Raw genomic sequence first — 26,869 nt, 5'->3', positions numbered from 1 at the left:
CAAGTCTAAAAGGGTTCATTCTCTTAGCACAATGTTACATGTGGAACGGACTTAGACAATCCATACGCTAGCCCGACTCAAACGGTAGTCGGTAAAAGCTTATCAAATCCGTTGATGGCTGAGGGTTTGCCAAAAAAATGCGCTGAACCGGCTTAAAATGAGCCAAAAAAGGCAGTAAATCGGTTCAAAAAATCCTCCGACTCTTTCGAACATGTGGGAGAAGAGTGAGTAAGTGACGGGTTGAATCGTCGCTCGACTTGAAGTCGTTTCGATGCTCGGTTCGACTTCAATTTGAGTTTTGGTTTGAACTGGGTCTGGTCCGGTTCGGTTCGGTTCGGCCCAAAACCGGTTCACCCTATATAAAAGGGTTTCTTTTTCTTTTCTTTTTCTTTACCCTAGGGCCGGCCCCCCCCCTTTGCCTCCTTTTTGAATTTCTCTTCCCTCGAGCCTCCGTTCTCCCTCAAAACTCGATCTTCGTCTTAGATTCATCCTTCCTTTTGATCCTTGACTGAAAAATCCTTCGAAACTGCCATTTTTGATAATTCACATGCTAGCCCGACTCAAACGGTAGTCGGTAAAAGCTTATCAAATCCGTTGATGGCTGAGGGTTTGCCAAAAATCCTATGCATGTTTGAAGACCCATTAGCTTAATGGATGTGAGCCGAGACTTGAAATAGATGAGCTAAAGACAAGTCTCAAAGACTTAGTTAAAAATGCATAAAAAGCCACATCCACGTGTCAAGTCAAAACACCGAGGTTAGACCCGCGTCACAAAAACCACAACGCCGAGGTCACACCCGGGTTCCAAATTTAAAATGCAAGGGTGAGACCCGCGTCTCAAGTTCAAAACGCAAGGGTCCACCCTCGCATTCCAGAAGCAGGATTATGACGCATACCTTCACACAAGTCCTACGTGGCAAATCCCTTCAACCAAGATGCCTTCGAAGCGAGTGCAGAGAATGATTCCTTTATGACAAAGAATCAACAGCTCCATGTAGGCTGTCTAAAAATCACAATAGATAGCTTATCCCCCATTAAATACCGATGATGGAAGTTACAATCTGACGACTTCCAGAAGGCCATAATTTAAAGACTTTCACGTAGATCGCTGAATGTTACAATCTGACGACCTTCACGACAACTGATGAAAGCTCTAATTCAACAGCCTTCACAATCAACATCGGGAGTTACAATCTGATGACTCTCATATTTTCAAGGAGCCAAGACGAAGGTTACAAGGTGACGATCTTTACAACGCTCTAGCAAAAGAGACTACAAATTGACGGTCTCTTCATATTAAAACGCAGAGATATCTCAAACTGTAAGGAATTTGACGAAACGGAAGAAGCAAACCGAAGCCTTTGGCTGTGTTCGGATGGTTCCGTCTCGTCGAGATAGCCGATTTTTATATATAATTCGTCCAATTCCGACTTACGGTTTGAAAGTTATGACCTGTTCTTCGCAGCAAGTCATGTTCGAGATTCTTGAGATGGGGGTGCCCTTCAATGAATTTTCTATGGTTCAGAGAAATTGAACCTGCTCATGCAATATATGTTTGCATCATGATCTCAAGACCCACAATCTGATCCTACTTTCTGGAAGAAATGTGATAGTTTCAAGGCTCAACATGTAAATGCAGGTACCTAAAGGAGAGCGCTCTGTATCGAGCTTTAAGTGCATTAGCTACGTACACAGTCAGGTATGTTTCAAGAAACTTAGCATGATAATCAATTTTCATCGTTTCTGATATCGGCACTTAAATTTGCAGGCTCATCTGATCCTCCCTGAAAATTTGACGCACGAGGATCAAAGTTAAGCCTAGATGCAGCCATGGACCACCTAATAAAGCTTGCTGGAATCCCCCATGGTGAAATGACTGCTTTAGAACGGCAACTGGCTCCTACGTCTGCCAGCTTACTTTCCATTGGTGATTGGTGATGGTGGAAAGGTAAATTTCATCAGTTCGAGAATTGAGTGGTCATTGATTTTTCTGAAGGAAGTATATATGACGATGACATCACGCGAAAAAAACTAGCAGTTTTTCGTGAACAATCGAATAGCAGTTAACCAATCTGCAATTGCCAGCGATAATCTATAAGTGAGGTTGGAGTACAGAGTTGTAACCTTTAACCTTCACCGCAACTTGCAACTTCAGAGTAATCTATGGTGCGGTAGGCGGGGTCTTTAGCATGGTATCTCAGCAAATCTAGGTTCAACTTCAATTTCCCAACAGCGACAAAAACATATAGCGGATTTGAAAAGAAAGATACTGCTGGGCGCTCAAAATCCATAACAAGTGGATAACTTCCATCTCCAGTACCGTCTGAACTTGTTTTCGGACGAATAGGTGGAGTCTTCAAAGGCGAGGCGCCATGCAAAATTAACATTGCGGGCTGAAAAATCCAAACTGATTCAGTATTGTTATTTTGAGTGTAAACACTTGGATTCGAAGTTGTCTTATCGCACGCTGCACGCTAAGACATCCTCATGATCCTAGGAGGGTAAAGGGCTGTTCAGATTGATGTTATTTATTGAACAATGCCTGTGAAAGCATCATGTACAATGAACTTAAGTTCTAGTTCTTCAAATGTGGGGAACTTCATAGACTGCACAGAGCAAAAACTTGAGTTAACTGTGCAGATGCATAAAAATTTCTGAACTGAGAAGATCCGATTCAAGTCCAATCATCATCATTCTGACATCTACCCACTTTGTTATGCATGTTTGGAGAAACCTGCAAATAAAATAGATGTCAGGGGTCTACAGGCAAAAATGACCTTATTTCTGGGCCCAGACGGTAGTCACAAAGCTATTATCCCTACATCGTAATTGGACGGTCAAGATTACATCTCTGCAGTTAAATCCACATCTGATCGTCTCGTATAAAAAAACCCTAATCTCGCAGTCTAGCTCTCAACGCCGCGCTTCTCCTCCAAAAACCCTAGATTTCAAGAAGCTAGGGCTAAGCTTCTTCGAATCCAGCGGCCATGGCGAGTGATCGAAACCCTAGGCTCTCTAATCTGACGTCATCTTCTTCTTGCTTTGATCTGTCTCATATCTGATCATGTAATTTTTTTGTTTGCAGACGTTTAAGCGAAGGAATGGAGGAAGGAACAAGCACGGACGCGGACACGTCAACTTCATCCGCTGCTCCAACTGCGGAAAATGCTGCCCTAAGGTATTCTTGGTCGAGGATCAACATCTAAACCCTAGATTTTGATGCAGTTTTCATTCAGATTTTTAGGAGGAACTTAGATCTATAGAAATTAGATCGAATATGATACCGACATGTTCATGTTCGAGTTCGAATTCGGATATTCATACATAACCTTATTCGAGCATTTATTGGAGATTGGAACATATTTATTTGATTAATATTCTATATATTTTGTTGATACTAAGTTATCTGTTTAAGAGGACACTTTTATTTGGTCAAAGAGATAATTTCATTTTTTTAAGAATTAGATTTCGAGGAAGACTTAACCTCATATGAAAATTATTACTGTATACTTATATGAAAATTATTACTGTATAGTTATGATGTATAAATGTGCTAGTTAAATATTTGGTTAGGAAAAATCGATTTGGGACTCTTAAATATGTGAATATTAATGTAGAATCTGAATTAAAGGTTAAGTAAGAAATATAACATCGTGCACGTAACAATGCATGTAATATATGATCATATTGTCAAATTTTAAACCAGTATTTCATTAGAAAAATGAATTGAATATGTAAATGTTCATATATGATTCATTCATTATCCATATTCTAAAAATTATTTAATTTCTATATTGAATTAAATGATCTTTTGAATTATTTGAACAAATAATTAGACTTAATAATTGAACAATTTGACAATCATTTAATCATCAACTTCCACCCCCAATTTAAACATTCGGTCGTGCGAATTTATCTATTTAGGTTAGATACTAGTTCTTTTCCTTTTTATTGTCTTTTTCTTTTTTTTCCCATTCAAGAACTGATACCCATGTTCTTCAGGCAATTAGTTGATTTTCTGGTGCCTATGTTGAGTGCTTATTCTCTACGATATTCGTTTCTCTTCAGTAACTGTAAATCTATTCAATTTTTTTTTCTATTTCTTTAAGGACAAGGCTATTAAGAGGTTCCTTGTGAGGAACATTGTGGAGCAGGCTGCTGTGAGAGATGTGCAGGAGGCCTGTGTCTATGATGGTAATTTTGATATTTCCTTTTGATTTCTTTGATGAATGCGTTTGCTTGGAAATTTCTTTTAATCGTTAAAAAAATATTTTCAGGGTACACTCTTCCTAAGCTGTATGCTAAGATGCAGTATTGTGTCTCCTGTGCGATCCACTCCCATGTGGTGAGGGTGAGGTCTCGCACCAACAGGAGGAACCGTGAGCCTCCACAGCGCTTCAGACGCAGGGTATATTTCCTTTCCTCTGTTTTGTTTAGTGTTTCAAGTTTGTTGCTTATGCTTTCTTTGTCATAGCTGACAATTATCATTTTTCATTTGGATCATCATGCAAGATTTTTTGTTTACAGACATTTATTGCTAATGATACAATAGTATCTGGCGATGTTTTACAATTATTTGGCCACTTAATTTATGAAATCTTGCATGTACATTTCTCTTGGTATGTTTTTTTAACGTACTTGTTAAGTACTATTTTACGATGTATTTAGTTTGTATTAATAGTTTGTGCTGCCACCTGCCATCATATGTTTTTTGTTTGTCACACCATATGATACTCTATTTGCCAAATATATAAACTAACCTTCCCACGATATGCACCTACCTTATTAACTATGGTTAGTGTTTAGATATGCTAGGTTTTACCATCAAAATTGCAGTTGAATTCTCATTTATGGGTTGCTTTTCTTAGCTAGAAGTGTATTTTCTATGAAATATCTGTTCTTGAGTTCTCTGATTGTTTAATTCTATGTATGTTTAATAAATCTCACAAAATTTCCCTCTTTGGCAACATTTAATATTACAAGCACGTTTTTCAAAATGCTTGTCATCCTTGATAAGTTCACAAACTGCATACTTGTAGCTTTTTGCACAAAAAAATTCATCTAGCTTTGTATTTGTCTTTAGAATTCAAACTTTACCTTTACTTGTTTCTTGCTTTAGTCATATATTTGTCCTCTAAGAAGCCTTGGCTAACAACTGTTATCCTATGCTGATCCTTTAATTCTTGCATGCTAGTTCTGTTGAGTTTGACCATTGTTCCATAAGAAGTGTGGATTCCAACAAAGAAAATTTGAAAGATTTTGCATCTTCTATTCAAAGCTATATTCTCCCTTTTTCTTGCCTAAACATGTATATTTTGTTCTAGATTGTTATGTCAAGTATACATATACATAAACTCTAAATTTAATCCTCTTATTTTCTGTCATCTGTGAAGTTTTTGTTCTTCCAAGAAAAAAGTGATAAGGCATGTGTTTGTTTGTGCAGGCCGTGCATAACTTTATTTGTACCTATGAAGCAGCTAGCACTACTTGGATTTTAGCAACCCGATCCATTTCTTTTTTCATCTTATAGTTTATGACCTATGAATGTGGGAGAATGCTATCAAGTTTTAAGATGATACACCTTTAGCCTTGTAGTAGGTGCACCATCAAAGTATGAGTTTTTCACATTATAAACTCTAACTGGTAGAATGCAAGAAGGTGATCTATCTTTAGAAAAATGAAGTCACACTATTAAATGCCATCTTCACACTTCATGTTCAGCTAGAAAGACATGTATACAGTTCGCTTAAACTGACTTATCTAGTTTATGCTAGGCCTTGGTAAAATCTAGACCTCACATTTTTGAATCTAGGAATTACAATTGCATTGTAATTTATTTATGTAATATTAACCTCATTCCTCATAAATTTAGGGTGTCATTGAAGTGTCACGAAGTATCTGAGCTTCAAAGTTTTAGAATGCAAAATAATTCAGAAATATCCTAGCGTAGCCATGCAGCGTCCACAAAATACAGTAATCATGATTTTTTCTTCTTTTGTTTGGGTTTTTTTGGCGTGGTGTTGGTTCTTGATGTATACTAGTAAATTTACATGCGAAACCATTATGAATTTCACATGCTGTAGAATACTATGAAATTTTCACTTGTAAAGTTCTGGGAAAATTTTCCTAGTTACATTTTAGCAGTCTGATGGGCCCTTGGTCCTGGTCCAGATTTTGGAAGCCCAACATACTGGATTGGGGCAATACTGGGTTTTTAATATCCTGCTTTTGTACTGGGACGTCAGATTTGTTAAGCTTTAACATGGTACACCTGTAAATCCCAAAATATGTTGATGGTTAAGTATGATTATAATTCTAGTTGCATCCTAATTATGTGATACCCTTCTCCTAGTTAAATTTAATTTGCTTGCAGTTATTTTCATAAATGGTTTTATTTAGGTATTATCTAGGTAGTGGGTGCCCTAACCGAGGTGAAAGAATAATGTTAGCCTCGCCATTGCACTTTTCATGGGAAAACAGCTGCAGTATTGTCCATATGATACCATATCTATGAATGAATTATTGACTGACCTTCTATTGTTTTGTTCTCGCAGGACGACGCGGCAAAGCCTGGCCAAGCTCCTCGCCCTGCTGGAGCGCCAGCACCAGCTCGCACCTGATGTTTCTGAGTATTAAAATTGAGTTGTGGTGTTTTCAGTGCTCGAACATTTTCTCCCTTTAGTTCTAAGACAATTTTGCTTGAGATTAGACTTTTGGAGTGATCTAAGAACATGTTTTATTTTTATACTTGTTCCTGCCTTTTGCTTTGATTTTGTGTGTGAAACTGTTCAATCCAGCATTCGACTTATTTTATTTTGCACTTCACGTGAGATTCTCGGAAAAAAGAAGTTGCTATAGAAGGCCCTTTACGTAATAATGTAGGTAGGATGCACGTATATATTGTCTATTATGTCTCGTTTGATAATGCGGGTTTGATAATGTGGGAATGGAGTAAAGTGAAAATGGAATGAAAAATAATAAAAATGTAATTAATATAGGAACATGGTGCTCATTTTTATTCTCACATTTGAGTTTAATTTGAAACATGGTGCTCATTTTTATTTTCACTTAAGTGAGAATGTTTGTTTTTCTATCATCTTATTGGGAATGCTCATTAGGGGAAGTGAGAATGAGCATTCTAGCTTTTAAATGATGTCATGTTTGGTACGAATGAATGAGAAGTGGGAATTGTTATTTCGTTCTTACTCATTCTCGCGTCATTCAATTTCTATTCATTCTCGCTTACCAAGCAAGTTGTTAGTGTGGCAACTGATGTCCATCCGTGCAATCTTTGAAAAATGTAAGTAGCGTGCATTAATATTCGTGAATGCAAGGTGTCACACCCTCCCCTCTTCTTATACATGGCTGTGTGCGTGTCATTTTTATTAATATTCGCGAATTTTTTTCTACTAAGTAATGTTGCCTATTTCTCTTACAAATAAAAGTTCCTTTTTCCATAAATTGATTCTATGACCATTTTCTGAGACTGCAAATTGCCATACGGAGTGCCAGGTTCGGGATGTCGATCGTTTTGTTTTGCAAAACGTCCAAAGTCTGTTTTTGGATAGGAACCACGTATATTTGAACCCCCGTTAAGGAGACGGACAGAATCTCTGTGGTTCTATTCGCAATTCGGCCAGTACTAAAGGGGTCTATCGGGCACAAATAGAGCTACGAGGAGTCTATTCGCAATTGGTTGATACTACTACAAGGGGTCTATTTGCAACTATGAAATCACTCGTAAAGTTTTGGGAAGATCATTTACCCAGTAATGATTTAGGTACCGGAGCTAACGAAGTTCTGGGAAGATCATCTCAAACAGAAAGTTTGTTACAACACCGACATATCGTACGTGCGCATGCATTATCGCTAGTCCGAAAATCTACGCGTCTCCAACAAAAATCCTCCCGTAAATTCAGTAGACCCCACCAAAATATGTCCTAAAATACCCCCATTCTTCCGGGGCCTCAGGAGCTCTCAAAACAAAAACACCAATCCCCCTCTCATCCCCTCTCTGTCCTTAACCGGACCAACGCCATCCTCACCAACAAATTTTTGAACATTCCTCCCCCAAAAAGATCCCCATATATCTGCACATTAACCCCAATTTACCCCGAAAGTTTCGTCTATGAATTTATAACAAGGGGGAGATCTGCTGCAGGACGACCGTCTAAGACATGAGCTGTTTTTCTTGCTTTTCGTCGAATGAGAGAAGAGCATCGAAGAAGTATGGATCGAGGAGAGAGTACGCGTCCATATCTGCGCCTGCACCCGTTGTTGTATCCGCTAGGAGCTCCGGTGCGTTGCTTTTCGCAGCCTGAATGACATGTTTTGCGAATTATATGCACGATATATATTCAAAATTACTTAACGTGAAGATTACTATGTTGAGTTAATAGCTTGCAAGCCCCACATCGTTTGATTGCGGAAAATTAGACTATAAAGAATTATGACACTTATAGTTGTGATAAATGTTGCTTAGAAACATTTCGGATAAATTTCATAAGCAACATTATGGCAATAGAGAAGCAATGCTGAAGAGCTCTTCAGCATTCACTCTGGAAATTATGGCAATAGAGACTGCAATGGAACTTGTATATATATTAGGAGGGGTGGGGGGGAATTGAATATCCATACTTTTAAACGTTTTTATGTACAGAAGCAATGCTGAAGAGCTCACAGAATCCAGCAACTAAAAAGGAAGCTGAAAATGGAAATATTGCAGCACAAACATTTACATTCAGAGAGCTCGCTGCAGCCACCAAGAATTTCCGGTCTGAGTGTCTTTTGGGTGAAGGAGGGTTTGGACGGGTTTATAAGGGCCAACTCGAGTCTGGCCAGGTAAAGAAATAATGGATTATATATTTGTGGTTGTGGGTATAATTATTTATCCTTCATGTTCTATTTTATTAGTACGTACATACATCACTAATTGGCGGATTTTTTTGTTATTTTTTTTTATTTTAGTTTTTAAGCTCCTGCTAGAGGATTTTCGAAAAACAATGAAAATTGAAGGTTTTTTTTTTTAAGAAAACCCAGACTTAAGAGGGATTTTGTGAAATGTACCCTTTTAGTTTGTTGTGTTTACCGAGGATTTACAAATGGTTTCTTGTCCACCTTGACCAAAGTGGAGTCACGTGACCCCACTTCGGTTAAAGGTGGATCCGCCACTGCGAATATTCTGGAAATGTCTAACTCTGCCCATTACGTGGTTCTCATGCGAGAGTTTAAAAAGTAACCAAAAACATGTCATCACACGGATTAAGGTGTATGAGCTAATAAATAAAACACGAATAATAAGTAGTTAAAATCAATACATGAATGATTATACGGTATATACGTACTCCATTCCTCTATCCTTTCTTATGGATCTAATACTCTCATTTAAAATTTGTATCAGCTTGCAGCCGTCAAGCAACTTGACAGAAATGGGTTTCAAGGCAACAGGGAGTTCCTTGTTGAGGTTCTGATGCTCAGTCTCCTCCATCATCAAAATCTTGTGAATCTTATAGGATACTGCGCAGATGGAGAGCAGAGGCTCTTAGTCTACGAGTTCATGGCTTTAGGTGCCTTAGAAGATCATTTACTTGGTAAGAAGCCAGAGATTTTATGAATTACCTACGATCTATGTCATCTCATTCTATAACATTAACAACAGCAGAAAACACTTTTATCCCAAAATTTTAACGCCCGCTACATGAATCATACTCTTTCATTTAGTACTTTGATTTATTTTTGTTAAGAGTTATCTCCCCCCCCACTAAGTTAATCACTATCATATTCTTCTTAACATTATCTAATCAAATTCTCCTAGGTGTACATCCAGTCCTTATTTGTTGTAACTTATATTATCATTCTTATTTTTTCGAGAAAAAGGATGAGGGGCTCAAGAGAAACTCTCAGCCGCGCCTATGCAAGAAACCATAAATGGTACTTTATATTAACATTTCTTATAATTGCTACATTCTCTGTTCATATGGTCGAACCATCTCAACTTCTTCTCTCGTTTGATTGGCGTAACATCTAACTTCCTACTAATCTACTCATTTGTTAGCATATCACACTTCGGTGTATACTCGCTCATCCATTGCAGCATTTCCAATTTTGCTACATTCAACTTTTACATATGTCATCCCCCAATTGCATAATATTCTGATTAATAAAGCATCGTAAATCTTATAAAAATTTCCCCTTCAATTTCGAGGATATTCTACAATCACTTTCTACTTCACCCATCACGATTTGGTTCGATGAATCACATCATCCTCAACCCGCTATCTCGATGAACAGCCGATCCTAAGCTGCCCTCGATATTTCTCGACCCTCAATATGCAATGTACGCTCATTCTTTTACGCAATTTTCTTAAAACCGTATTTAATACTTGCATTTCTGTCTGCATTTGCAGACATCCCAGATGGTCAAACTCCCCTAAGCTGGTCCATCAGAATGAAAATAGCTTTCGGAGCAGCCAAAGGTCTTGAATATTTACATGACAAAGCAAACCCCCCTGTAATATACAGAGATCTCAAATCATCAAACATTTTGCTTGATGAAGAGTACAACCCAAAGCTTTCAGATTTTGGGCTAGCAAAGCTTGGTCCTATGGGGGAAAACGTGCACGTTTCCTCCAGGGTCATGGGGACCTATGGCTATTGTGCGCCGGAGTATGCAAGGACTGGCCAGCTCACTTTCAAGTCAGATGTGTACAGTTTTGGTGTTGTTCTGCTTGAGCTTGTAACGGGGAGGAGAGTAATTGATACTCAGAGGAATATTTATGAACAGAATTTGGTGACATGGGTATGTTCCCTATACAATCTGTTTACATTTGAGATATTTACATTTATAGTATTTATCAGAGAAGGGCAAAAAAGGAGTTTCAGCCCAATTTTTCTTTGGCTTGAAAAATGACTCTTAAATTAGTCCAAGGCTCGACCACCCCCCTGTATGGTTTATTCGTACCCTCGTTAGGATATAACTGGGGCTGAATATGATACAACCAAACTGTTAAAAACGGGGTTATGAAGGCTAAGATCATTCCTAAAACTCACACAATCAGCCGTGGACTCGGTTTGGATCGGTTCGGTCAGTAACATATTGAAAATTTTCAACCCGAACCGAATATGATACAACCAAACTGTTAAAAACCGAGTAATTCGACCAGTTCGACAGGTGCAGACCGAAGTCCGTGCAACCCTACCACTCACTAACCTCCTGTTGTTCTTGTTTTACTTACAGGCACAACCGATGTTCAAGGATCAAAAACGATACAAAGAGCTCGTCGACCCCCTACTCAAGGGAGACTACCCGACGAAAGGTCTTAACCAAGCACTTGCAGTAGCAGCAATGTGTCTACAAGAAGACGCAGAAACGAGGCCGATGATGACCGATGTGGTTACAGCGCTGAGTTTCCTTTTGTCGCCGAGTGCCGAAGAGAGCTCAGCTCAGTCTGCAACACGCCAAGATAGTAAGCACAGTGATCGGAGTACATTGGATAAGCATACGGCTGATGATCGCCAGCGTGCAGTGCAGGAGGCAATCGAGTGGGGTGCGAGCTCAAGAAGCCATCAGATGTTCAAATGTGATGATGATCAGAGAGACTCGTTCTAAAAACAAAGCAAACAACCGAAATAACTTGTTTCTCGTATTTGTGTATCATACACGTACAGCGATTCCTTCTAATGTGTATATGTGAAACAGTACAAGATTGATCATATGGTATATGAAGCTTGATATGAAAATGTTGACATGAAAACTTATTAATTTATTTACCAATGAACTGTGGTGATGATACACATGGCCATTATTTACATCATAACTTGTTCATATCTTACAAGTATGAAATCCTTGTAAATCATTTATGTCAATTGCTGCTTAGATCATTGCGTTTTCAATGTTAGGCATCAGTCTCCTTGAAAAGCTCGCGACCGATGATCAATCTTCTAATCTCACTTGTTCCAGCGCCAATTTCATAAAGTTTTGCGTCTCTAAGAAGTCGACCAGTGGGGTATTCATTAACATATCCATTACCACCAAGACATTGGATAGCCTGCCATGATAACAAGTAAAACTTACAGTTCATAGACTGTTCAACTAGTTCACGAGCATCAGTTACATGTTTTTTTTGTCCCAGACGGAGAGATGTGGCAGTATTTAGGGTCTTTTTACACATCGATCAGTTTTAGGGGTGAGTTCTCCTAGGTTTCTAACGAAACATATGAAAGAATTCTGAACATGAAGTTTTTGAAAGCAGTGACATTGCAGGCAAAGTAGAATTTGAAAATGTAATGTCAAATGACATGGGTACAATCGATAGACGGAATGGGAAGAGAACTTTAGTTTTCTCCTGAAGAACGGAAAAGACGTACCTAAGCAAATTGTTTTCCTAAAATGAGAGAATAGGAAGTAGGGTTACTAAATTATCTGAAACAAGATTATGGATGTGAGTAATTAAAACACTACTAAGAAAAGCTAGCAAAATAATCCTGAAGTGAACAGGACTAATGTGTCTATTGGGCAACAATAAAATCCTAATTAGGGTGATGGTTGTGATCCCTTTAGTTCATGCCTTTGTATAACTAGATTAGCAAATTCCCAAGGACATTGAATTCAATCCTAATTAAGTTTTCTGAAAAGTAATTATAAAATAAAGGAATTTATTCTGATGAAATGATAACACCATTGTATCAATTGTCAGGGCATCCATCATGCACCATTAGGCCTTGAGGATGTAAAGTTATCAACATTTTCTTCTTTATCACATTTTATAACAAAGTTTATGTATCAGAATATTATTTCAGTTACATGCACACATACCCACACAAACAAATGGAGAGAGATGAGGTTTAGTATTTATACCTGAAGCGCAACTTGGGTGGCCTTTTCAGAAGCAAAAAGAATAACTCCGGCACAGTCCTACATAATATAAATAACAAATGTATGAAACTAGATGCAGAAGCAAAAATAATTGATGACATAATGTTTTGAAGACATTCCGTGGCCAGAAAAAAAATACAACACAATACATTTCAGAGATAGACGTAGATGTACACATATATACAACTAAAATGCAAGAGAAGAAACAAGTGATAGCAGAGTGGTAGGAATGTTGTTTACTTATCTGATTTCACACACGTCAAACATAGATGCTTTTCATCAAGCAACAATATTTTGAAAAAAGTAATAAAAGCAACCAGGAAAATTGCAAGTTATAATGAATCATAACCAATGCACGGGTACTTAAGTCACTGTGCAAGGTGGAGTTAATGACATCTTGTTCTAATTGAAGAAAGAAAAACCACAAACACTACTGGGTTTAGATGTCTCCTATCAAATCAATTGGACTAGTTGGCAGTATAAGACGGGTTGAGTTGCACATGCGACAAAGAGAAAGATATCCGAGTGTTAAAATTTGGATGAAAACAATAGAGATTTTTCATTTTGGATCATACAAGTTACAAGCCAATTAGCTACAGCATCCACATTAGTGGGCCCACCACAAACTGCTACTATAATTTAGAGCTAAAGGTAGATGTAGCCTTAACCATCAAGTTCATGAGAATATTTTAGAAAATTTATCAAAATTCTGAGAAAAATAAAAAACTCTAGTCATTCGACTTCATGTATACAAATTTACAGCAGCTATTTACTTGGAAGTTAATGCTCCAGACGAAGATGATACGATTCAAATATTAATTAAGGGTGAAGGAAAAGATGTCTTCGTCCACTTTAAATCCGGTTCATTGCTAAGCAAAGGAATTAGAAAATAAATCAAACAAATGATAGGTAAATCACATGATACAAGTTCGTAACAAATTAGAATAGAAAATAATGTACAAGAGTACCTTTCGATCAACTTCCCCGTTATCACAATCTCTAGCAACAGAATACACGAAAGCTCTGAAAGAAAAGGGGAAAGGTAAAAGACAGTTTACATCTAAATAAAATTTCAGAAGTAGGAGCACAAAAATTGTTACCTTGATGACTGTAAAGAAGTATACATATCAGCCAATTTCCCCTGTAAATTTCCTCAAATTCATAAAGGTGCAAATTACAAGAAAATACCAAGATCATGCAACTCTTGTATGCATCAATTTTGGAGGAATGGGTCAAAACTGAAAGCACATACCTGTATAAATTGAAATTCTCCAATAGGACTACCAAACTGTTCACGCTGCCGAACATAAGGTAGGACAGCATCAAGGCAGGCTTGCATAAGACCAATAGGACCAGCAGCCAAAACAAGCCTTTCCAAATCCAATCCAGACATCATGACATAAACTCCTGTTACGAAAAAGTTATATCACACATCATTTTAAAATGTTATGTTGGTCTACATATCCAGTGAAGAGTAAGAAGGCTGAGGCAATATAAACAAATTACACACAAAGCAGACGTTGATTTACAAATTTGATTTTAACAATAAGATGCATAAGCAAAGAGAATTCAATTGTCTTATGCAGACAATTGTCAGATGTTCAAATGGTTTGAAATGCAAGCATAAACTCCTGTTTCCAATCAAATATTGATGTCATCCATAGCCATCGCCATCCATTGAAGTTAAGAGGCCATTTCCATAGACTTCAGTCTACTGCTGGATTATTGAATCTCATAAAAAATGTGGTGACATTTGTAAAATCTATTTAAGATTGTCACCTAAGAAACTGCAATTAGATTATTTTCTTGTGATGAGATAAGGAGAATAGAATATACTGAAGCCACAGACTCCTCCAAGCATGACTATAATATTAAAGGGAAAAAAATTAAATATCTTCTCGATTCTAGAGGAAGTTATGTGCTCATCCACCCACATCTGTACTAACCCCCAGACACTGACTCAACATCCAAAAATAAGTAAAGTTAAACCCCACAAGTGGCTTGGGGCCTTGGCTCAAAAGGCCAAGGGTCGATCTGTGTCTATGATAGGCTTATCCCCAATTCCTAATTACTAGGCATTGCAACACTTGTGCTATTCGCCTGGCCTAGACTTGGGTTTTTTGGAGGATTGGGGAGGGGGATGGGGGTGGTTTGCTTGGCTAGTAGAAAGTCAAGGTTCCTCCCACCAATTAAAAAAAGTAAAGGTCCTCCTCGTTTTAGCATTGTCATAACTTAAAAGGTCTAACAGAATGTACTTTACAACTTTTTGATAGGTGTAGTTGCAACAAGTAGCCGACATAGGCATAAATATCCCTTCACAAGAGGCTGAATTTCCAGTTATCTTTAAACCATGTTCTAATATGTGCACCAATCATAAATATCCCTTCACAAGAGGCTGAATTTCCAGTTATCTTTAAACCATGTTCTAATATGTGCACCAATGATGCACAACCTAACATCTAAATCAAGAGTTATCTTTAAACCATGTTCTAATATGTGCACCAATGATGCACAACCTAACATCTAAATCAAGAAATACAATAAACTTTAGAAACCTTGAATGATTACCTTTTCCCTCTTGTCCTAGTATGTTTTCATCAGGTACGAAACAATTCTCAAAAACAAGCTCACATCTGCAGGAAGCATTACCATAGAGAGACACCTAAAAGGTAATGTTTAAATAAAATAGTGCAGAATTATAAATGAACAAGTGAAACTTACGTATCACTTCCTCGCATTCCAAGTTTGTCCAACTTCTGGGCAGTAGAGAAACTGCAAAAGTGAACAACTGTAAGCAGGGAGAACTCGTAGCATGACTTAGCATTGAACAATATTGACAATTATGCATTAAAACTAATGAAGAGTAGATGTTGCTTCAAATAGAGAATATAAATTCAGAAACTGTGCATGATACATGACTTTCAAAAAGAAACTTACTGAGTCCATATTAATAAGTACAAACTAGAATAGAATATTATAAATACCCTGGCATCCCTTTCTCAATTATAAATGCTGTTATTCCTTTTGATCCAGCAGTAATGTCTGTTTTTGCATAAATTACCTGCTCCAATCACAACCTATCAGTTAATCAATAAAAATTGTGCCGCTTTCTATATTACAAAGAAATAGCATTGCTGGAGTACAGAAAATTCCTTGATATTCTTTTCTGATCTCATAATTGCAGTTCATGAATTCTACATGCCACTGAAGGGCATTTAGTAAAAAGTTGGGGAACAAAAGTAAAAACCCATTTATCAAATGTAAGAACAGATTATGACAGCTGGTATGAGTTTGAATCCCTTAAATGCATTAAAGAAATAATCAAAAACAGAAAACAGTTTTTCTTAAATATGTCAAAAGATTAATGTAGACGAAGACATTAACCTATCTGTTATTTACTCTCTCAGAGGAATAGTTCAAATTGGGTATGTTCTGCAAAGAATTAGAAACTAAAGATATATACAAAAGCAACTATTCTGATAATGTTGTTGAGACTTTGCCTTGACAATTTTAGCTCATACATAGTTTAGTTTATTGTAATAAGACACAATAAGAAATAGGTAGAAACCAACTCACTGCTTGATATTTATAAGGCTAAAAAAGCAGAAAATAAGATTAGATGAGCATACCAGTGTTTCAGCAATCGGCCCATTTGTACACCACATCTTGTTTCCATTAATGACATATCCACCATCAACTTTCTCAGCTTTGCATTTCATACTAACAACATCAGAACCAGCTGAAACAATAGAATTACAAGATGTGCGCAAACACTAGAAGTTATTATAGATATAAAGACCTCATGAAATAAGAAAGGTACTGTTAATGTCTCATTTACCGTTGGGTTCACTCATTGCCAATGCCCCCACATGTTCCCCACTGATCAGCTTCACAAGCAAAAAACACAATTAGCAATGAGAAAACGAAAGCTTTTGACTGATTGAAAAGGGCTAATGGGAAAAAGAGCATTATTCAAGACATAATTGAAAACAACATGAATGGTACTTTTTTACTACAGCTTACCCAACTGGAAAAGCCAAGAAAAAAAGAATAATGGTAATAATGAAAAACAAACTATCATGTAATCATACGTCTGCATGTAATGGTCCTTGAGTACTAGAGTACACATGTGAAATGTGCTTTTGGATGTTAAATCTTCTTAATCCTTAGATGCGCCTTTAAATTTTCAACTTGGTTTTGCTTTATGATGCAGTTAATGCACTTAAAAATCACCAGATCACAGTAAACTATATTGAAGAACCCAATGGCTACAAAAGTTTGACATCCAATACACACACAGGTAACATATTTAAATAAATGTGCAGAATCGTAAGCGTACTTGAACCATAAGAAAATTACCTAACTTCCAATTACCCAACCAGTAACACATTATTCCGATTCTTTTCTTAACATTATGAGATCACTCTCTTTCTTTATTACTAAAAATATCTTGACAAAACTGTTGCACCTTTTCCTTCTCTTTTGTAGTGACCACTTTGCAAAATCGGCAATGGCTGATGCTGACAACGAGGAATCAGCAATGACTATTTGTAAACAGAGAGGCTACAGTTCAACAATAACTTGTTGAATCAAGAGAAATTGTTATAATTTACTAAAGTATAAGAAGGCATCATTTTTTTGATAAACATGTCAACATAACTTGGCATGGACATATATGACATGCAGTAAATTTTTCATAAGCTACGAATGAAATAAAGAGTTCAAGGATGACAATTACTAAAGGCTGCTAAGCTTTCGAGTATTATATTTGGATGTGCACAAAAAAGAAATGGAAAGCATGACTATTATTCCAATCACTAATATCCTAGGGTGGGAAAGGGTTTCTTAAGATTTATATTATCTAAAAGTAAATAAAAGGAAACAACCAAACAATAGCGCAATTTTTACCAAGACAGCTAATTGTAAGGGTTGTTAGAAGAGAACCTTTGGTAGGTATTTCTGCTTTTGTGCAGCACTCGCATTCCGCACCTACAATAAAATATACATGTTAATATATGCATATCTTAGAAAACAGTGCAACAATATAAAATGTCATGTTAACAGCAGCCTGTTATACCAATTGATTAATGCAAAGGTTTGAATGAGCACCATATGAAAGGCCAACAGATCCAGAAGCACGACTTATTTCTTCCATTGCTATACAGTGATACAAGTAACCGAGACCAAGGCCTCCATATTCCTCTACAGTGGAAACAATTGAGTCAAACAAGATGAGATATAGTGAATTTCACGGGCAATAGACAAATAAAAAGGTAGGTACTAAAGGAGACTAGAAATGTCATCCATGAAAAAAAAAATAGTATCAGATGAAGCACTCTGAGAAATACATATGGACAAGATTATGTGCATATGTTCATAAAATTGGCCTTCAGTACCTACAGAAGAAAATATATAAAAAAGAGGAATACAATATCTTTTATTAGATTTTTGAGTCATCTATATGAACCTATCCATTTTGTTGTACCCTGATCCACTCCTTTTGCCACGTTTCATCAACTGCATATCCTCTATTACTGCTTTAATCAGAACTTTGCTCTACCTTAGTCCTATCTTCAACTAGAATCCTATCATAGCATGCTAAGTGGCACATTAATCATTCTTGATCACACATGATACAATCTTTCCTTCATATATACTCTTTCTATATTATTAACCCTTGATAAGTCAAGATCTATGTCACGTCTATTGGATCATATTATGAGAAGAAATTTTACACAAGCCCATATTGTTAAAAGTTTGAGGTTACATAGCTGGATTTTATCCAGGAAGCTCTCATGGAGATCCATTCAACTTTCAGCCAAAGAAATTGAGGTAAATGTCACCTGCAGAATAAACTTCTCAACAATATTCTAGCTCCTAATCAACAATTTTAGCAATCTACTTCTCACCAAGCTAGCAGTCAACAATATGCAAAGTTAAGGAAACTGCATAAGTATTGTTTCACTGAAGTTTCAAGTTTCAGGACAGCATAGTTGAATAGGGAATAATATGCTTATGAGAGGAAACTGCAAAAGGCTATGCAACTTTCCTTTTTTCGTTCCTCAGGCATAAACAACAATTAGACCAGAGCACCTTGGCCAGTCTCCTGAAACCATCCATCAGGGATTGTTCTGTTTGACATTTTTCCAAAATAGTCAAACCATTGTAGAGCGAAATTGTGCCATGAACTTCTCAAAGGAAGATCTATGTAATTTGATTACTCATAGTTAGTTTTAAAATAAAATTTATAGAATGTTGATGCATTTTTACATGCTTTACATTCGAGAATCCCATGATAACTTGAAGCCTGTTTATAAAAACAACAAGCTATCTGTGTCATCAAATAATATCATTAAGTACACTGTTTTATTACAGCATGATATAAAAAGTTATTATGAGGCCCACAGCCTTTACTGTGATTGCTGCCATGATAAAGACTTGAAAGTTAAAATGCTCTCAGAGAGACATTTGAAAATAGTTGTAAAAGAAAAAAGGAACAACTTTTTTTAATTAACTGAAAACTGAACATAAATTGCTGAATATTCAGTTTGAAGAAAATTTGACCTTGCTGATTATCATCTTTATACCTGGTGCAGTGATGCCATGGAGACTAAAATCTCCCATGAGTTTCCACAAATTAACATCCTAGAACAAGTAACAAAATGATTAGGTGCAAACATCTCATTCCTTGTTAAATCAAGTTGATGATTTAGAACACAACCTTTGGAACTTGATTAGCTGCATCAATCTTCGCCGCATAAGGGGCAATATTTTCTTGGGCAAATTGACGAACACTTTCTTTAAACTATGAAATTAGAGTAAAAATTTTGTTAATAAAACATCTAAACAAAATAAAGGGAAAAATTACTTTTCATAAGACAAACTAACATAAATTTACATGTAATGGGAAGACAAAAGGTAACCATTCACGAGCAAGAAACATCTCATGGATCACCTATGCATTAGTATGATGAAAAAATATGCAAAAAGAAAAGTAGTTTCTTTTTCCATTTTAGAGATATCACAATATTCAGTAACACAAGTGGGATTAACCAAGAGGAGAACTTTAACTATAGATAAGTTGGTCTTATACAAGAAGACCTATTCATTTTAAAAGTTCCATGTTTCAAAATTTTCTCAGTGAATATGATTATAGAAAAGGTACTCTCTCTCCACCCTCACCCACACACATTTATTGCCTAGCCCAACTAAATCAGAGCAGAAAGGAGAGGAGAAGAAGTCTCTTCCCAATATTTTTTTTTTCTTTTTTGATTTTTGGGTTCTCTCACCTTTTGCTCTCTTCTCGACCAAAACAGAGCTGCATGGAGAGGGGAAATCTCTTACATTCTTTTGTTCTATTTCCGGTATTTGGTGTTCATAAATTCTGTTGATTTTACTTAAGGGCAATAATCCTAACAGATCCGAAAATGATGGGGTTGACTGGTCTCTGTGTAGCAAATTTGGCTGTAAAATGTACAAGATCCGGCTACAGGATGACATTTTTGAGTACATCTGATGGAGATGTAGTAGATTCTGCTGTAGATGTGGAAGATTGAACATTGAACTGCAAGATGAATTTTTTTAGCAGATAAAGATGAGATGTTGCAGATTCAATTGTGGATGTGGTAGGTTAGACCGCAAGATGATATTTTTAAGTACAACTGATCATCGTGTAGAAGAGCTGACTATGAATCTGGAATGGGTCGGTCGGGTTGACAAGGTGCTGCTCTAAGACAACGACGGGTGTGCCACAGGCATCAAGGGGCTTGCCGCCCTTGATTTGTCAAACTTGACAAGTTAGTCTAAGGCGATGAAGGGTTCGCTGAGGTGAGAAAGGGCTTGCCAAATTTGGTCATGGGTTCATAGGAGAAGACAATAGATTGATTGAGAGATGATGAGAGGTTTGCCGAAGACAACAAGGGGCTTGTTGTGTCCATTGGTTTGTCTGCGCTGAGAAAGGACCGGTTAAAGATGACAAGGGATTCGCCGGAGGTGACAAGGGGCTTGCCAAGATCCAGCCATGGGTTTGTCAGATCTGAACAGCGGTTGGCCTGAGACAACAAGGGGCTTTTGCCAAAGCGGGATTGGTCGGAGACGACCAAGGGATTGTTGAATATGGTCATGGTGGAGCTGACAAGAGGTTGGCATGCAAAGGCAAAGGGTTTATCAATACCGAAGAGAGTTTGGTTAGAGTTGAAAACAGCTTGTTGGATACGACCATAGTTCATTATAGATGACTATGGGTTAGCCTTAGGCCCTGAGACAAGGAAGGCTTTACATGTATTATATTTCTTTATTTTTCTCGAGGGATTAAACTATATGCCAGTTGTCATATATGTTTGTATCTTTCTAGTTTGTATCTTGTTTTATTATTATCTTTTTTTAATGAAATCTCAAGGCATAAGCTTCATAGTTTCTCTAAAAAATATGATTATAAAGCAACACCACGTAGAAAATTATAGTGTGACAGTGAACAGGAGTACAGGACTCTATGAAGTTGAAGAAGACTGAATTTAGATCAATTTCAAATTTTCATCCTTGTTTGTCATAAATGAACTTTTGAGTGACACATACCGCTTTAACACATATTGGTTAAAATTGTAACAAAAATGATATATACATACACAACCTGAAGAAGATGACAATAGTGACAAGGTCATTGACATAATTTTCATCCTTAATAAATGAATATGACATTTTATTGATCCTTAAAGAAAACTTTTATATGATAACCTTTCAACATATTTGTAGAATGAAACACTCGTGTATTCTAAAATAGGGTTCACCGCACACATAGGGACTGTTTGTTTCCATGCATTTAGCAAGCTTGCATTAAAAGAATGGGACCGAAAAGTTAAAAATCATGTTTTTAGCAACAACATTTGTTTGTTTGACATTTTTCTACACTACGGATTTGGGGTTATCACGTAGAACAGATGCATTAAATGCAATTCCCTCAACTTATGTTGAATTCAATAAGATTTGTGATTTTAGTACATATCCTCAACAAACGGCTAAATGGCACTTATATACCTTATTGTTTCCCTCTTGTACCATTTAAATACCCTAAGTTACAAAACATAGCAAAAAAAATACCCTGAGTTGGTAAAATGGTGCAAGTTACTACCTTCAATTAACCAATAGTGAGAAATGAGAATATTCCTTGGAATATTCCCACGTGTTGCCACATGAGAAAAGTTAATGTTTTTACCATGATTCATTATAGTATTTACTACTTTACCTACCCCTCTCCCAGTATCCAAGGAAGGGCATTTTGGTCCAATTGAGTTTTTTAACACCATTAGCTCAATTCAAAAGGCTGCTTAGTGTACTTTTTTGCTATGTTTTGTAACTTCGAGTATTTAAGTTCTTCAAGAGTGAAACAATAAGATGCATTAAGTGTCGTTTAGCCTCAACAAATTTCATATGCAACCAAACAAACTTTGGTTAGATTTTATCTTTCATGCAAATCATCTTTAATATCCATTGCAAACATACAAGATTTTGAGTATAAATCTTTCAAAATCTCTTACATGCATAAAGATGCAATCCACGAATCAAATAACCCATAGAATCCCGATTCTTAACTTATTACCTCTATAGCTTCAGCTTGGGCTAATAGATCCCTTTCTGACTCTTTTACACGAATGACTCTTTTACACGAATGACACATCAGCAGATATTGCCCTCGGGTGAAACTAGTAAGTCTATTTGAGGTTAAAAGAATAATAAAAAGATTTCATTCAAGGGTCTATCAGTCAAAACGAAACTACAATGACAGTAAATTCAAAATGGTGATACTACATGGGGTTTATGTGCACTTAACTTTAGAAAATAGAATGCTTTGTTAACTCACCACTCAATCTTGCACTCTATTTTCTTTTCATTTTTCTTTTTTTTATAAGAATGTTTTCATCTCTTCTACTGAAGAACTACATTGTGTTTGGATAGAGATAGAGAAGGGAAGGAGAAGAGAATTTTAATTTAAACCTTATTTAGGAATTTACTGAGATGTGAGAGGTAACGCGATGGAAAAGAGAGGAGAAACTTCTCAAAGAAATGACAAATATTGTTCCCCCAAATTGGGTAGTAGCGGAGAGAAAGGTAAATGCTCATAAATCTTTCAGTGTGAGGCAATTTCACCTCTATCAAATTGAATCAACAACTAAAATTTAATCATATAACCCTATAATCTCAGCCCAAAGAAAGATCGGTTCATCTCTATTTTTCTCCGCCTCTCTCCGCTCTCTCTGTCTCTATCCACTCTCCACTCCTCAGCCCCTCCAACGCCTTCTCACTCCAGCTTCGGCATCTGGTCAGTCATGATTTCTTCTATTTGTTCTTATTATCATGTACCAAGTCGATTGTTGGTTATATCATGGTTTACCTTGTAAAACAAGGTTCAGTGCTACTAAATGCTAAAACTTATACTCTATCACGTTAATAGAAACATCAAAAGGTGTTTGATAAAAGGAAATAGTTGGGCAGTGGGGGACTGAGCGCAGTTCATAAGTTGGCATCTGAAGAATTATTTCTTATATATTCTTGTGAGATTATCTTTCTTCTTAACTTTCATCTCCATGAACAAATTTCTAAGCCCTCTTTGTGAGTGTGTTAATAGCATTATACGTTGGATATTGTAATAATAATAATAATAGTGCTAGTAATAATAATTTAAGTTTCCTAACATTCGTTGGTATTTTTAGCTTCTTTTTTTATCATTTATTAGTTGAAAAAATATTTTCATAACATGTAAGGTTATTTATGTAAATTTTCATATATTCTCTTCACTTCGCTTCCTTTTATTAGAACTTCCTATTAGAGTTGATGTATAAGTCCTTTCAAAACCTGGACTAAGTTTCAAAGTACATATGTATTATAGTATATATTTTTATAACAAAAATACATTGTAGCCTAGTGCTTAAAAATCTTTTTGAATAAATCATAGGTCGTTAAAGGCTTGCCGAAGGCAAACCTCAACTCATTTAATTTAATGATTCTCCATTAGTATAAACCTGGACTCTGACTCAAGTTTGGGTCGTGGATCAGGGATAATTAGACTGAAATGCTATCTTTCTAGTTGCACTTTGCACCTTGGCATTAAGGCACAGAGATGGCGCATCGTCAGCAACAACTCCGACCGCCATGAAGGCTACTTTACAGCACACTTTAAGTTAGTTAGAGGGTGATTGTTGAGCTTCTAACCTACCAGATTAATGGGTTCAGGGTGACTATTAGGATAGGTCAAGGACGAGCTTTCTACAAGCAGACACTGAGCAATTACACAGAGTTAAAACATAGACAACACAAACTCTAAGTTTCTACCTTGCATGTGCACATTTTCCCCTGAATTGTGTAGAGGGTTATATCTCACTTTCAGCCAAGTTGCAAAGGGGAAGGGGATAGGTACAGGTGCAGGTATGGGTGCAGTGCAGGCACATGACACGACAAATTTGTAAAAGGTAGGGTACAGGGACACTAATCATAGTTTTGAGCTATATATGTAAATAACCCTTTTAATTCGTAGTTTTTAAGGTTGAAACGTGCTCGACCCTTATCCTACAAGTTACAAAATAGAAATATAGGATATATATCCAAGAAGTGTATGACTGGTGTTTTAGATTAAACATGCATTGTATAATTCTATATAGGTTTGAATAAATATATGCATTTCTTTAAAGGAGTGTCTGAGAAGTGTCGAATAAGGGTATGACTCTATATTAGAAGTCCCCAGATAACATAGCTTTCAACACTCTATAAAAGTATCTGAATCTCCTATGGCAATAACTAAAAGAATACAGAAGAAATTGAAAACATTTAAAGGATATTAATCACATTATATTTTCTAATGCAATGAACAAGTAGTTTGTGCATCATTCAATGCAACCAAACAAATGCATTTGAAAGAAACATGGGTTTATTTTTCAGCAGAAGAGAATGATTTAATGAAATTGAAGATACTAACATCGAATTATTTGTAGAAATAACTGATTTTTCCTTTTACTGTTTTTAAAATATGAACTTATCTGATCTCATATTAAAAAAAGATAGATTTTAACAATAATATCAAATCATTTTGCGCTTTAGATTTTATATTATCAAATGTTGAATTATTGCACAACAACAAAATTAGCTAGTGACCTATAATAAACTCAGATGCAACTAAAAGTCTAAAAGGCGCTACCTTTCATTTGAAAACCACGGAAGAGGATATGAAAGAAAATAAAATCCACCACAAAAGAAAACATTTAAATTATTGATAGAGATATTACTAAACTACTCTCTACTTCAGAACATGGTGGAGGCATAAAATCCCGACTCTTAATATGAAAATTTTAGCTTGGCGGCTTCAGATCAAATGATGCAAAATCCTCAAGTTGATTATGGAGGGTTTGGTTGGTGCACACCACCAGTACACGCAAAGTTGCTATCCCTAAAAGCAATTTGGCTTTGGAGTCCTTGCACCGGAGTAAGTCGAATCTTGATTTAAGTTCAACGTCTTAGGATGCACAGTGACTCGAACTATTTCTCTACAGCAAAGTTTCTCAAAAAAGTCATCTCCCTAGTCTTGTTTATCACATTTTCTCTCTCCTTCTCTACCTACCCTAATGCAGGACGATCGTTAGCCGTTGATCAGGAATTTTATAGATTTAATGGTATCTTTATTATTTAGTAATATTTGATGTAATCTCTCACTTTTAGTTAAAGATCTTCTTAGAACATTGATGAATAAAAAATTTGAGTTTGAGAATTCCCTCTCGAACATGTAAGATGTTCCTTGGCACGTAATTTGTCACTTTGTGATGTGAAGCCCTTGGGTGTGAAGCCCGTAGGTGTGAGGCCTGTTATCTATCAAAATCCTGTTTCCTTTCCCTATCTAGTATCCCCTTCCCTTCTCCTAGTGAACTCCCAAACACCGCTAGATAACTTCCAATAGATGAACTCTTTTGGCGTACCCCAAGCACAGCCCACAGCTCAAGGGAGGTTTAATTGCTCAAACTGACAAATTTTAGTGACATGCGCATGAGGCCTATGGCTCTATGCAGAGTCACGGATTTCTCATTCTAATTTCCAGAATCATCCCATTTCCCCTCATATATGGAATTAATACAGTTCAGTGTGTAGCAAAAGCAAGAAATCAAGACTTCTGACCAAAAACCCATTTGACAATTTGCCTCACCGAATCATGGTAAACAAGAAAAATCATAAATAATCAATTAAAAAAAACCTGTTTCTGGGTATCATCAAAGAGAAGTGAAGTAGAGAAACAAGCCCTCAACCCCTTTCGGTTCTGCAGCAGCGAAGCTGAGCGTCTAAGAGCAAAGAATCTCTGCATTTTCTAAAAAAATCCGATTTTTTTTCTTTTGGGTTGGATTTTTTCGGTGAGAAACTGTTGGAGTTAGGGACCTGAGGTTGAAAGATAACAGAGGAGGTAGATGATTGAGTTGCGTGGCCAGAGAGTGCCGTCTCCATGTTCCCTTCTTTGTTTTGTGGTGTTTTGTTTTGTTCTGAGGTTTGGAATTGAAAAAGGTTGGGAATGAGATAAGGACGTCAGAATGAGCTGAGTCGGATTGGATTTGGATGGGACTGAAATTGGGAGAAAAAGTTGGGAGCTCTGCAGAGAAGATGAAGAGGAGACATCTCCATGAGACTAACTAATAATGTCCGCGAGGACATTCAGAATCAGTCTTGCTTTTGGCCCCCTTATGTCTTGAATATTTTGAAATTACTCCCTCAAACAATTGAAATCGCTGCACAGCCCCTAAAGCCCGACTAGTTATTCCAAATTAGGTCCACTGTAGTTAGTTAATGTTTGATTTGCAAACAATGGTCCATTTAATTAAAGCCAACAGCTTTGGTACTCTAATAAAAATCCACTTTACAGTATCACCGGCACGTTTCGTAAATAGTTCTTGTTTTGATAACGAGCACTACGGCATATGCATTTGGATATAAGCTGACAGGTTATTTTGTTAAATGAGTTATCAACAAACA

The 26,869-nt window shown here is 36.6% G+C and overlaps 3 protein-coding genes across 4 annotated transcripts; 2 read left to right on the top strand and 1 right to left on the bottom strand.

The window, feature by feature from the left end:
• Window positions 2,851-6,825, top strand: LOC109841403 (40S ribosomal protein S26-1-like). Its single transcript, XM_020410355.1, has 5 exons — window positions 2,851-2,990; window positions 3,086-3,178; window positions 4,110-4,194; window positions 4,278-4,408; window positions 6,555-6,825. Exons 1-5 carry the CDS (start codon window positions 2,988-2,990, stop codon window positions 6,618-6,620), a joined length of 378 nt encoding a protein of 125 aa, XP_020265944.1. The 5' UTR covers window positions 2,851-2,987; the 3' UTR covers window positions 6,621-6,825.
• Window positions 7,751-11,643, top strand: LOC109841401 (probable serine/threonine-protein kinase PBL25). Of its 2 annotated transcripts, none has more exons than XM_020410352.1 (5): window positions 7,751-8,298; window positions 8,663-8,841; window positions 9,401-9,590; window positions 10,407-10,798; window positions 11,237-11,643. In XM_020410352.1, exons 1-5 carry the CDS (start codon window positions 8,178-8,180, stop codon window positions 11,606-11,608), a joined length of 1,254 nt encoding a protein of 417 aa, XP_020265941.1. In that variant the 5' UTR covers window positions 7,751-8,177; the 3' UTR covers window positions 11,609-11,643. The 2 variants fall into 2 exon arrangements, with proteins under 2 accessions (XP_020265941.1, XP_020265940.1); XM_020410351.1 differs by having other exon boundaries at window positions 7,752-8,298; window positions 8,660-8,841.
• On the bottom strand, window positions 11,736-26,478 carry LOC109841402 (isovaleryl-CoA dehydrogenase, mitochondrial). The gene is made up of 15 exons (XM_020410353.1): window positions 26,103-26,478; window positions 19,596-19,679; window positions 19,462-19,519; window positions 17,952-18,076; window positions 17,819-17,863; window positions 16,713-16,761; window positions 16,504-16,613; window positions 15,859-15,935; window positions 15,596-15,646; window positions 15,443-15,507; window positions 14,127-14,281; window positions 13,975-14,015; window positions 13,843-13,897; window positions 12,857-12,913; window positions 11,736-12,047 (listed from the first exon to the last, which is right to left on the bottom strand). Exons 1-15 carry the CDS (start codon window positions 26,208-26,210, stop codon window positions 11,895-11,897), a joined length of 1,233 nt encoding a protein of 410 aa, XP_020265942.1. The 5' UTR covers window positions 26,211-26,478; the 3' UTR covers window positions 11,736-11,894.

Source organism: Asparagus officinalis, chromosome 5 (assembly GCF_001876935.1).
Source record: "Asparagus officinalis chromosome 5, Aspof.V1, whole genome shotgun sequence".
NCBI lineage: Eukaryota > Viridiplantae > Streptophyta > Magnoliopsida > Asparagales > Asparagaceae > Asparagus > Asparagus officinalis.
This window is presented reverse-complemented; position numbering and strand designations above follow the sequence as displayed.